The sequence below is a fragment of the Budorcas taxicolor genome, chromosome 5, assembly GCF_023091745.1.
Source record: "Budorcas taxicolor isolate Tak-1 chromosome 5, Takin1.1, whole genome shotgun sequence".
NCBI classification, from domain to species: Eukaryota; Metazoa; Chordata; class Mammalia; order Artiodactyla; family Bovidae; genus Budorcas; species Budorcas taxicolor.
Window position 1 is genome coordinate 93,777,456 of NC_068914.1, and position 13,505 is coordinate 93,790,960.

Below are 13,505 nucleotides of genomic sequence, written 5' to 3' on the forward strand. Positions count from 1 at the left end.
AAAAAAACTGGGATCCTAGTTACAACAGTGGTTCGGTTCTGCTCTCCACTCACAGAAGCTATCTCACCATTCTGTCACTTACAAACATGTCAACAATCAGCCTTTACTGATTTGTAAGGATGCCAATTTTGGTTCCACTTAAAAATGTTTTCAGCAGGCAGTCGGAGATACATGAGTTAGTTGGCCTTACTCAGAAAAGTCGACCATCAGTATCTCAGAATATTGGTCATGGCTTTCTTCTAAGTGCTAACTGAGGTCAAATGTCCTCATATAATTATGAATGTTAAAAGGTAAAATTACATCTTAACAGCAGCCAAAAATTCATATATTTTTATGTATTTACAATATTATACATATTTACATGACCACATCAAATAGTGAAATATAGAAACAAGAGACCACCTATACAGGCATTCATTTAATGCCTCGACATTATTTTCTTGTGCAAACTGAAACCTGCCTCAGACTTCTTATAAAGCTAAAGACAGTCGACATTGCGGAGGCCGCCGTCCATGGTTAATGAGCCAAACCTAAAACACAAAAGGAAAAAGGCAGTCTCACAAGATTCACTTAATTGACCTCTAACATTTTAAAGAATATAAAATACTTCTTAGATGAACAAACTATTCTTTTTAAAGAGTTAACCAACTATAATGTGCTCTATTTTGAAAACAGAGCAAAATAAACTTGCTCTAATTTGAAACACAGTGGTATTATTATAAATATTTGAAAAAACACAACTCAATGGCTTGGGAAGACTTCTTAAGAGAAAACGAGGAGTGACATAATCTAGAAAGCATTAGGACGAGTTGGGTAATTTCTTCGGGATGGGATTCATAAACAAAGATGTGGAGCTGGGAGTCAGGGACAGTGTGGAATGGAATCCTGCTGGAACAGAATGTTATTTGTAGGAATAAAACTGGGTGATTAGGCTGGCATCAGACTATTATATTCTTTGTATTCAGTACAAATTTATATTTGACTTTTTAGGTAGCAGGAATTTAGAAATTTTTGAGTCAAAGGAGTGGAATGATTAGATCAGTATCTGGGAAGATTAGTTTGGCTGTAAACCCGATGACAGATGAGAAGGGCTGGTTAAGCTTATAGACAGGATTATGACCATGGCTCATGGGGCAGGGTGGGGGTGGGGGGGGGGGAAGGAGACCTAAATGAGGCTGATGAGGGCAAGAGGGAACATTCTGAAGGAAGATGGGAAGGGCTGGTTCAGCATACAGACAGGAGATTATGACCATGGCTCATGAGGGAGGGGAAAGGAGAGCTAAATGAGGCTGATGAGGGCGACAGGGAACATTCTGAAGGAAGACTACCAAACATGATGAAAGGAGGTGAAGAAAGAGCTAGTGTCTAAAACAAGTTACGTGCATGGAAGGAGAAGAAAGGGGTTGAAGATGAGGAAATTGCAGAGGAAACTGAGTTGGGAAAGACGATAAGTGATTTTAGATATAAAGTGACAGATATCTATGTGGAGACAGTGCACAAGACTTGGTTTCTATTACTTGTTCTGGCACAAATCCTTAAGTGGTCACTCAAACATTTAAGTTATGATTCTGCCATGTCTGATTACCCACGAATTGTCAAGCCAGCAAATAAAACATGACTAACTGGACATGCTTTGGGAAGTGCGGATTTTCTTTCACAAAACAGAAGTGATTCAATATATCAATAAAATTTTGTTAAAAAATTTTAATAATCTTTTCTACTTGCTGATCTTTAGCCTTTCAGGATAAATTTAGAATTTAGCTAAAGTTGTGAAGAAAATAGTTTGAATAAATTTATGAAGTTATAAAGAGATAATTACTATGTAGATGCTATAAACCAATAGGAAAAGGCTTTAAAACCTAACAGGCAATTCACAGAAAAAAAAAAAAAAAGAAACAAATAAAAAGATGTTTGATATCACTATTAACTGAAGAAATGCAAACTGAAATAAGACACCAGCTTCTACTAAATAAATTGGCACTTGAAAAAGTGGTAACATTCAATGGGATAACAAGCAAGTCTTTCAGAGAACAAACTAACAAAGCTCATCAAAATTTAAATGTGCATAACCTCAGACCCAACAATTCTGTATCTAGAAACGTCAAGAAATCAACCCTTCAAAAATTCTTACACAAGCACATGAAGAGATTATATGAACATGTATGTTCACTGAAGCATGGTTTGTAATTGTGAAAAATTAGAAACAATTTAGATGCCCAATAAACAGGGATGCACTAAATAGATATGGTAGATGAAAACGCTAGAGTACCAGGCCGCTGCTGAAAATGAGAAAACTGAAGCTGTAGGTATGGATATGAAAAAATGCTCTTGATATATAGCCTTAAGTGAAAAAAGACTAAACCAGTGTCAACAGAATGACTCCATTCTTACAAAATACACATGCACAACAAACTATTAATACTGAGTGCTTCTATGGGGGTGGAGGAGTATGAGACCGTAGATGAAGACTTTCATTTCAATTTTCACAATTACACACGGCTAAAAGTTGATTTACCAATTCATTAAATTCATTAAGAAGGCTGATGATACTACAGAAGTGTCTGATAATGTTCTGCATGTAGCTCGGATATCATGTGATTTCCTGACATCTAATCTTTTCAAGCCTTAGGAAGCTGTGTGGTCTTTTATGTGAGGGAACAGAGTTAGCAGGGGGATGATGATGTGAGGAGACAGGAGGCTGGGTTCCAGCTCCAGCTTATCTTCTCATGTATGAACGTCAGCATCTCCGGAACACTGACAAAGACTACCTGTAGACCTTGGAATGCAAGGCTGGAACGCATGCTTAGTGAGGCCATACGGCATGAAAGTGCTCTTCAAGTGGACAAAACACCACATAAACATGATGTCCTTGCGTTAACATCTCGGTGGTGAGACAACCTGTGGAGAAGCACCTAAGGGCTGGAAAAAGAAGGCTTTTCCTTCATGAGCCAAATATGACTTCACTTCTCTGAGAAAAACAGACAAGCAATCTGAGAAAAATAGCCAGTAAAGTGACTTTATTGGCTCTATATGTTTTCCAACTTTTTCTCCTTGATCGATTAGGATTCTGAAGATAAGCAGATACTCAGCTCCTCAAAGAACTCAATGAACAGATCATGCTCACGTGCAAGGAGGTGTGCAGAGGATTCTGTGAGTTACACTATCAGAGTGCTGCCATCTCCTAAGCAACTCTGATTTCAGAACTGAAGATGATGATTCTAATGAGAAAATGTTTGGAAAAATAATATGCAAAAGACTTTTGTTTTCACAAGCTGATTCAAAGAATTCTATTAGGTTGCTGCAAAATTGCGGTTTTACACTGTTGAAGTTTGCCATTTGATACTGGAATACATTCTTAAATAGATGTGGTTATGTTGTCAGATATCATATTAATGTGCATGCCTCACTTTATGTCTTTTTGCTAATGACTTATTACTTGCTGTTTATATTTATTTTAGACTACGGAAATGATGTTAGACAAAAAGAAAATTTGAGTGATTTTCTTATTTGAGTTCAAAATGGGTCATAAAGCAGAGCAGACAACGTGCAACATAAACAATACATTTGGCCCAGGAACTGCTAATGAATGTACAGTGCAGTGGTGGTTCAAGAAGTTTTGAAAGGAGATGAGAGCCTTGAAAATGAGAAGCGTGGTAGTCGGGCATTGGAAGTTGACAGCGACCAACTGAGAGGATCATCAAAGCTGATCCTCTTACAAATACACAGGAAGCTGTCAAAGAACTCAACGTCAACCATTCTATGGTCATTCGGCACCTGAAGCAAACTGGAAAGGTGCAAAACCTCAAGAAGTTGGTACCTCGCGTGCATGCGTACTCAGTCACTTCAGTTGTGTCTCTTTGAGACTCCATGGACCGGAGCCCACCAGGTTCCTCTGTCCATGGGATTCTCCAAGCAAGAATATTAGAGTGGGTTGCCATGCCCTCTTCTAGGTGATCTTCCTAACCCAGGGGGATCGAACACATTTCTTAAGTCTCCTGCACTGGCAGGCAGGTGACTCATGAGCTGACCACAAATCCAAAAAAACTGTCGTTTTGAAGTGTCATCTTCTCTTAATCTATGCAACAACAAACCATTTCTCAATTGGTTGTGATGTGGGACGAAAAATGGATTTTATATAAACAACCAGCGATGACCAGGTCTGTGTTTGGACCAAGAAGAAGCTCCAAAGCACTTCCCAAAGCCAAACTTACACCCAAAAAGAGTCATGGTCACTGTCTGGTGGTCTGCTGCCCAACTGGTCCATTACAGCTTTCCGAATCCTGGCGAAGCCATTACATCTGAGAGAAGTATGTTCAGCAAATGGATGAGATGCACAGAAAACTGCAACACCTGCAGCCAGCAATGGCTAACAGAAAGGGCCCAATTCTTCTCCATGACAATGCCCAACAGCATGTCACACAACCAACATTTAACAGCTGAACACATCAGGCTGTGAAGTTTTGCCTCATCCGCCATATTCACCTGACCTCTTGCCAACTGACTACCACTTCTTTAAGCATCTGGACAACTTTTTGCAGGGAGAATGCTTCCAGTAGGAAGCAGAAAATTCTTTCCAAGAGTTTGTCAAATCCCGAAGCACGGAAATAAACACGCTATTGAAATAAACACACTCATCTCTCATTGGTAAATATTTGTTTATTTTAATGGTGCCTATCTTGCATGGAAAATCCCACGGACAGAGCAGCCTGGAAGGCTGCAGTCCATGGGGTCGCTGAGGGTCAGACACAACTAAGTGACTTCCTTTCACTTTTCACTTTCATGCATTGGAGAAGGAAATGGCAACCTACTCCAGTGTTCTTGCCTGGAGAATCCCAGGGATGGGGGATGGGCTGCCGTCTATGGGGTCGCACAGAGTTGGACATGACTAAAGTGACTTAGCAGTAGCAGCAGCATTTTAACTAATACAGAGAAGGCAATGGCAACACACTCCAGTACTCTTGCCTGGAAAATCCCATGGGTGGAGGAACCCGGCAGGCTGCAGTCCATGGGGTCGCTAACAGTCGAACACGACTGAGCGACTTCACTTTTACTTTTCACTTTCAAGCATTAGAGAAGGAAACGGCAACCCACTCCAGTGTTCTTGCCTGGAGAATCCCAGGACGGGGGAGCCTGGTGGATTGCTGTCTATGGGGTCGCAGAGAGTCGGACACGACTGACGCGACTTAGCAGCAGCAGCATTTTGACTAATAAAGATGTGTTTGAGCCTCGTTATAATGATTTAACATTCATGACCCAAAACTGCAATTACATCTGCACCAATCTAATATTAACCAGTGCTTCTATAAAATGAAATCAATCACAATTATCTTTTCTTTATCCGAACAACCCCAAACATTAAAAGGCATCATGAAATTCACAAAACCTAAGGGTTCTGACTTAATACTCCTTTAATACTCCTTTCTCACTGCTTAACCTATTGATACAGGAAGAGAGATACAAGTATAGATATATATGTATGCACTCAATTGCATAGTCACCAGGCAGAACGATTTTTTAATTACTCACCTTTCTAAAATATGATTATTTTCAGCAAGTTCTTTAACTACTCCTTCCATTTCTTCCTTTAATTTCTTCATACTATATTCAAAATAAAGATAAAAGCATCTCTGCTTAAAAAAAGTAAGCAAATGTTCTATGATTATATTTATAGTATGTTTAGTTCTCTAGATTGATCTAAGCCATTAAATAACATTAGCAAATGTATTCCTAACAAATATAAAACATTTCAAAATAAAAGAGCAAGTAAAACAAAATAAAAACAAATGGAAACATTATAGTTACCAAATAATAAATTTCTTACCCAAGAGTCATTTCTACTAATGTGTTAGAACATGGATAAATTGGGGTCATGGTATGTTTGATTCCACTGGAGGCTGCAAACATTTTCTGTGGCAAAGTTTCTTGTAACTAAAACATTAAAAACAAAAATACCACATCAATCACAGAACAGAATACTTACTACAGATCTTGGAACAAATGTTACAGGTTTTAATAAGCCCGTTACAGCCTTATGCTGTGATTTCATAACTATCAATAATACTTAAACTAAAACTCTTAAAAAAAAACTTTTCAGATGATAAAAAATGATCTATTAGATGTTTTATAATTAAAAGCATCTAAGTTCTTGAAACTTGGCTCAAAATATGTATCACATGGACTTCCCCGGTGGTCCACTGGTTAACAATCCACAGTGCAGGGGACATGGGTTTGATTTCTGGTTGGGGAACTAATAATCCCACCTGCTGTGGAGCTACAACTCCTGAGCCCACTCACTCTCGAGTCTGCACCACAACTGGGGAGCCTGAGTGCCAGAACTAGAGAGTGTGTTCACCACAACGGGAGATCCCCTGCGACAACTGAGACAGACACAGGCACACACACACACAGGCGCGCCAGCTGCTCAGTCGTGTCCAGCTCTCTGCCACCCCATGGACTGTACTGCTGGCTCCTCTGTCCATGGGAGTCTCCAGGCAAGAATACTGGAGTGGGGTGCCCATGCCCTTCTCCAGGGGAGCCTCCTGACTGAGGGGTAGAACCCGGGTCTCCTGCGTTGCAGGCAGATTCTTTACTGTCTGAGCCACCAGGGAAGACTAAATAAATAAATATTTTAAAAAATGATTTAAATGCTAAATGTTACACTATGTATATTAAAAAAATATATATCACAAATGAGCAAGTGGAGCTGAATACAGGCATATTATATCCTATTTCTCTTTTCAATCATTATCAGATATAAACTGACAAGAATTTTAATTTTTCCTAATAGGAAAAAGGCTTTTTTTCTAGATAATTTTGAAGCTATACCTCATTAGTATAGTCTTGATACTTCGATACTTCTTCTTCAATATCAAAACACTGATTAGTTAGGGATAATAACTGTTTCCTAAGGTGAAGCATCTTTCTGAAAACCAAAAAGAATCGATTAATAAGCAGTCTAAGGAAATATTACCCTTACTTAAAATGTGTACTATAGATTAGATTGTATATTGTGCAGCCAACCACTAATCGCTCCCCCAAAAGTTTACTTACCTCATCCATTCTTCTGACTTATCCAAGAAAGCCTCATACTTTTTAACACATTCATCCGTAAAGTGGGTCATAGCTTTTGTTGCATGATAATACAGTTTTTGCCTATAATTTAGAAATGATCAGAGGCTTAAGGCAATGTCACTGTCTCTATTTCCAATATTAAAGTCTTAAAATATATGAAATTTATTTCCCATAACGACTGTTGTGGGTTTAGGATATTTACAGCAGAAAGCGCCTAAGGTTTCTAAGACAGACGTTATAGCAGCAAGAGAAGAAAAAGAAGGTTCATAGTGGAGAGTGGTCAAAAAATATTTACTGAATGAGGTTAAGGTTAAGGAAGTGGTTAAGTGTGCCCTCACCTATGTTCTCTAGTATCTGTCCTTCTGTAATCAGAGCACAGGAGGCAGAGAAAGACTGTCCCCCTTATTCTCCTCTCTCTCTAACCTCTGAACCAGGGAGCCAGGTGAGCAGGCCTCAAATATCTGCACATGCAGTAACAGTTCTATATAAAGCCAATATCAAGATGTATTTTTTATTGTGATTAATCACAACTTCAAGAAGAATCTCATTAACAATATAACCAAAAAAAATTATTAAACATAATCTGACAGGAAGGAGAGGGTGAGATGAATGGAGAAAGTAGCATGGAAGCATATATACTAACACATAAAACAGATAGCTAATGGAAATTTGCTATGATTCAGGGAACTCAAACTGGGGCTCTGTCACAGCCTAGAGGGGTGGCAAAAGGTGGGAGATGGGAGGCGGGAGGGAGGTTTAACAGGGAGGAGACATATGTACACCTATGGCTAATTCATGCTGATGTATGGCAGAAATCAAACCAATATTGTAAAGCAATCATCAATTAAAATAAATAAGTATAATTAAAAAACCATAATCTAGACACTTACTTATCAAATTTGTGGATTTGTTCTTCATTATAAGCTAGTCCTAAAAATAAAAGTATATATTACTTTTATAAATGTAGAATCATAAAATCACATGCAACTGTTTTCTGAGATTATTACTTCAAAAAGCTTAAGAGTTTAAAGCAGATGTTACAAATTTGTGACCCATGGGTAGATATAACCTACAAATTCTTTTGTTTGGTCTATATATTGCTAACGTTAAAAAAAAAGTCAACATTTAAAAATCAGGATATTTCTAGTAAAGTCTATTTCTAGCTTCTCTTGAGATCTAGGAAGCCTGGAAAAACAATTAGGTGAATCTGAGTACGGGCTCTCCCCTTCTGATGGGGGCAGGTTCGGAGAGGGGCTCCTCTCTACTTCCCCTCAGTTTCCACCGGCGAATCTCATTCCTCTCTTTTACGTGCATGGCCACTAGAGGTTTTAGAGACCATGATCCCTGATTTGAAACACTCACAAAGTTGAAATTTTAATACATTCAACCTCTTTCCTTACAGAAATCAAGTCTCTGAAATAAATCACTTATGTAGACATCTTTATTAAATATAGCAAATAATTCAACTGAATTACAACCAGTAGGACCGACTCATCAGATTAACAAGTGGGAAATTTTACTTACTACGTTCTGCTTTGTCTTTTTTGAACTGATAGTAAATCTCTGTGATGCAATTTAACAGGACTTGTAGCTTTTCTACACTGTTTTAGGAAGAAAAATCCAAATAAATTAATTGAGTCAATGTGAAAAAGGACATTTAATAATAAGAGCAGAAACTATCAATGCACTTATAACCTACTGTCTATCTTTGGGATGAGTGCCTTCTTGATGGGTCCATGTATCGGCGAGTAATCCACCTGGAGACAATTTGCTTTCAATATCCTGGAGACTGGTTTCTATTGTTCCCTGAGAACTGGAAAGCTAAATAAAACCAAAGTGTTTAGATCCAGATTACCAAAAATCAGGTATGAAAATCACAATGCCAATGGAGCTGAACAGTATTTCTTTTGAAGATTACTTCAAAGTCAGAATAATTATTTTTACCTTTAAATGCAAACACAGTTTCTTAGGTTGTACTCAATATGATAATGACAATTATCACATGACAATATGATAATAAAACATGAGTATGAATACATTTTATAAACACTGCTTACATCAAATATTCTTTTTAAAAAACACACAAAATACTTGTAATCATTCAATTACACTTCTGTTTCTTTAGTTACAAAGTATGGTTAGTACCCTATCTCATGAAAATCAAACAGGAGAATTATTAGCATAACCCCAAGTATAAATGTAGGTATGCAAAATTGTGCTCTCTTTGTTTAGAGATTAAAAAAAGGAAGTCCTCATAAAAACAAAAAATGCAAAGAAACCTCATCTAAGACCCTGTTCATTTTAAGCTTAATAAATTTATCACTTGTCTACCAAAGATCTGAGTATCTGTATAACTTACAAAGAAAAGATGGTTAGACTTAGAGGATAAATGTATTTGAATATTTTAAATGTCCTGATACATATTATTGTTTCTCAAATGAAGTTTTAAGTGATGGTTTAGGCAGCTACTAGCAACAAATGTGCCCTTTTCACTCTACTCTGTTAGCATTGGTATTAAACAGTCTTTACTTATTTGCCTGCTTGCTTACTGTGCTGTATGCTTTGTGGGATCTTAGTTACTCCACCAGGGATTGAACCCATAACTCTCGGCAGTGAAAGCATGGAGTCCTAACCACTGAACTGCCAGAGAATTCCCAGTATATCATTTTAGAGGGCTCAATCCAGCCCATAACATCACTCACAGCAAGGAAAAGGAGATAAAGCCTTAAGCCAGTTCAGGACAGGGAGTTAGAACTGAGTATTTTGCAAACACCCATAACTCGAGGAGTGCAGGGATCTTAGTCATCATGGCTATTCTGCTGCCTGAAATAGGCCTGGCCCAGAGTTATGTGTGTGCTCATTTGTTTAAATAGGCAGAGAAATAAATGGACACGGAGTGAAAAGAGACAGGAAAAGACTGAGGTAAGGTTGGAGAGAAGGGATAATTTTTAAAACCTTGTTAATTTGAAAGACAAAATGGTATCTTACTGTTATCCTAATAGGCAATTTTCTATTACTATCAGGGTTGAACTTTTTACCCCAAAAGTTTCACTTAGATCTACTCATTTTTAAATCATTTCTAACTGTTCTATGTCTATTTACTGCAGATTTAATGTTTTCCTTATGCATTTGTTAGGGAAAAAATTCCCTGGTGGCTCAGTCAGTGAAGAGTCTGCCTGCAATGCTGCAGACCCAGGTTCAATCCCTGGGTCAGGAAGATCCCCTGGAGAAGGAAATGGCAACCCACTCCAGTACTCTTGTCTGGAAAATCCCATGGATGGAGGAACCTGGTAGGCTATAGTCCATAGGTTCACAAAGAGTCAGACATGACTGAGTAACTTCACTTTATGCATTTGCATGAGCTATGTTGATTTAAAAAAAAAAAAAGAAAAAAAAAAAGCTTTATCTCATTTTCTCGATCTATTTGTTCTTTAACTTTTTTTTTTCACTTAACATATAGGGATCTTGAGAATTCCGTGGCAGTCCAGTAATTAGGACTCCATGCATTCATTGCCAGTGGCCAGGGTTCAATCCCTGGTCAGGGAACTAAGATCCCACAAGCCATGCGGAGCAGACCAACGAAAAAAAAAAAAAAAAAGATTTTAAATTCTTATATAGCCAAATACATATCTTGCTTTTCATGTTTTATATCTTTCTTAACACTAATGTTAAGAATGTGTTACCTTATAGTTCTAAAATATGGAAAATAGTTTATGGACAATGTTATTTTTTTATAGCACAAAAGTGTGTGAAATAGCAAGCAACCTGAAGGACCAACATTAGGGGGGTAATAAATAAAACTAATAATAAATCAATTGGCTGTAATATTATTAAATGTCTATTTAAAAAGTAGTGGGACTTCCAGGCCAACCAGTGGTTGAGACTTTGCGTTTCCAAAGCAGTTTGTGTGGGTCTGATCCCTGGTTGGGGAACTAAGATCCCACATGCTGAAGTACAGTCAAAAATAATAAAAAGTAGTATTACCAACCAAAAAAAACTGGAAAATGCCTTTACTATAATGTCAAACAAAACAAAACAAAAAACTGTATATACATATGGAAAAAAATAATTTAATAATATATATAAAAAGACAACCAAACAGTGATTGACAAAAGTTTAGCAGCATCGGAATCCTTTGGAGAGCTTGCAATACTGACTGCTGGGCCCTATCATCCGTTTCTGATTCAACAGGTGGGGCCCCCAAATGTGCATTTCTAACAAGCTCTCATGTGAGGTGAGGCTGCTGTTTCAAGAATTACTCTGAGAATCACTGCTGCAGGACACTGAACAGAACTTTTAATAATCATTTCTGATTGGTATGTATATACATAACCTTTTCTAACTTATGTATCTTATTTTTATGGTGGAAAAAAATTTTGAGGTCTCCATTAGGAAACGAACCATAACAACTCCACATGTATGAGGAAAAATACTGAAATCTGGTGAAAAATAAATGGCCTGAAGTTAAAGCCCTGACTTTGTAAGACTCCATGAATATTTTAACCATCCATGCTTTGAGTCTCCTACGAAATCTAAGTCCTCACAAAAATGTCATAAAAATGAGAAACATTTTGGACTCCATGAAAGAAAACATACAATTTCAATTCAAAGTGCTGAAATGGCACTGGCACTTGAAAGTGCCATGAGGGCTCTGAGCTGGTAAGTCAAGCTCTGAGAGCTGGTAAGTCAAGCTCTGAGATGAGCTGGTAAGTCAAGTTCTAACACAAAAGTAGAAAAAATAATAGAAAACATTTATAGCAATATGACTGCCTATATTTTAATATGGACAAATATTGGGGAAACTATTTCCTGTTTCTCTGACTTTTCATGTCTATTCTATAAAACATTTTTCAAACTTTTTGATCATAACCTATAGAAAGAAGCTCACTTTGTTTTAACCCAGTATCATTAAAGTGTAGACAGTAAAACTGAACAGAAAGTTTCATGGACTAGTAATATCCTTATATGTGATGCATTCTGACATTTTCTACTTGGAAAGAGAAAAGGAGTATAATAGCAAGTTCTAAAACTTTTAACATCCATTTCATGAAAGAATACTTAAAATACTAAAAGCTTGCAGAAGTATATATAGCATTTTTATTTATCTTATTTAATTGGTACAATAACCTGTGAGGTAAGCAGAGTAAGAGACTACCCATTTTAAAGAAGAAAAAAGCGAGACTGCAAAGAATTGAAAGCCTTGCTTAAGTAGCCAGGCAGGAATCGTTGGGGTAACAGGGACGTATCTGGGATTAGGAGTCAGCTCTCAATATATAATTTCATGTTCTTCTATCACACATTTTAATAAGAGATCCAGAGATTACCTGAAATGCTATTGCATTTTTCAGCAGAGATTTTGTCCTAATTTCTTTTTTAGTTATAGAAACAAATCACTGCCTTGAAAAACTCAAATCTATCTTTCCTTACTTTTTATTTTAGAAAAGATTGGGTATTTTCCTAACTTGCATCTGTTTCTAAACAAGTTTATACATTCTGCATGTCAAATTACATTTATGAATTTGCTTTAATTTCCACAAAAGCAACACAAGAGCACTGTGAATTCTAAAGACAGAGAGGGAGAGAAGAGAAGAGAGAGAGAGAAATGGGCTTAACACAAAGAAGGCATTTGGAAATCTCATGAAGAACATCATAGCAGTAAAGGGTATTTAAATAATTATAAATAGTTTTCTATGGTGGGAAAAGGCTACTATTTCTCCTGAGATCTTTAGGTACATCATCTCTCTAGGACAGTTCATTTCTAATCTTGTCACCAAAGGAATAGCCTATGAACCTACAATTATTATAATTTTGTAAACACTTACTCTCAACAGCTTGGTGTGTATGTCTGAAATTTCACCTAACTCTGCTGCTTCTATGTTGATCTTCATCAACTTTTCATATCTGTACAAAAACAAGTACAGAAAAATTAAATGAGCATAGATTTTAAAAGATGTTTCATAAATTATATTTGACCTATTATCATAACGATTTAAGAACAGAATATTGAACGCAAAGCCTACAATAAACAATTCCAAGAAAACTTGATGTCTCTGTAAAAATGAAATTTTATATATTTGTATTTATAAATGTGCAGATAAAGAGATTAAACTATAAAAGACAACTTTACTTCAGTCTTACACCAGGATAATCATCAAAATACTAGATTTCTGACTTAATGGAGGTCAGCAGTATATACAGGTTCAGTTATTATTTTTCCTATGCAGTACAAGTAGTATAGCCTAGTAACAGGGCAGTTTAAAATATCACTGTGTTTCAAAATGCATTCTCAGGAATAAGTAAGAGTAAACTAAGTAACAGTAAGAGTAAACTAAAGAATAATAAGAGTCAATTAAATACTAATATAAATAAGAATAAACTTATTAATATAGCACTGAAGAATATGCTTTTGAACTGTGGTGTTGGAGAAGACTCTT

General features: G+C 36.8%; 1 protein-coding gene across 1 annotated transcript in view; it reads right to left on the bottom strand.

Annotated features, from left to right (window-relative positions):
- Positions 1-400: 400 nt before the first annotated feature.
- Positions 401-13,505, bottom strand: part of TBK1 (TANK binding kinase 1) — a 40,714-nt gene continuing 27,609 nt past the window's right edge. The window contains exons 12-20 of the mRNA XM_052640226.1: positions 12,894-12,972; positions 8,771-8,892; positions 8,596-8,672; positions 7,962-8,001; positions 7,051-7,152; positions 6,826-6,922; positions 5,822-5,928; positions 5,527-5,598; positions 401-530 (exon numbers count right to left, since the gene is read on the bottom strand). Coding sequence (XP_052496186.1) covers positions 479-530; positions 5,527-5,598; positions 5,822-5,928; positions 6,826-6,922; positions 7,051-7,152; positions 7,962-8,001; positions 8,596-8,672; positions 8,771-8,892; positions 12,894-12,972 — 748 coding nt within the window. The 3' untranslated portion in view covers positions 401-478. The remainder of the gene's footprint in view (positions 531-5,526; positions 5,599-5,821; positions 5,929-6,825; positions 6,923-7,050; positions 7,153-7,961; positions 8,002-8,595; positions 8,673-8,770; positions 8,893-12,893; positions 12,973-13,505) is intronic.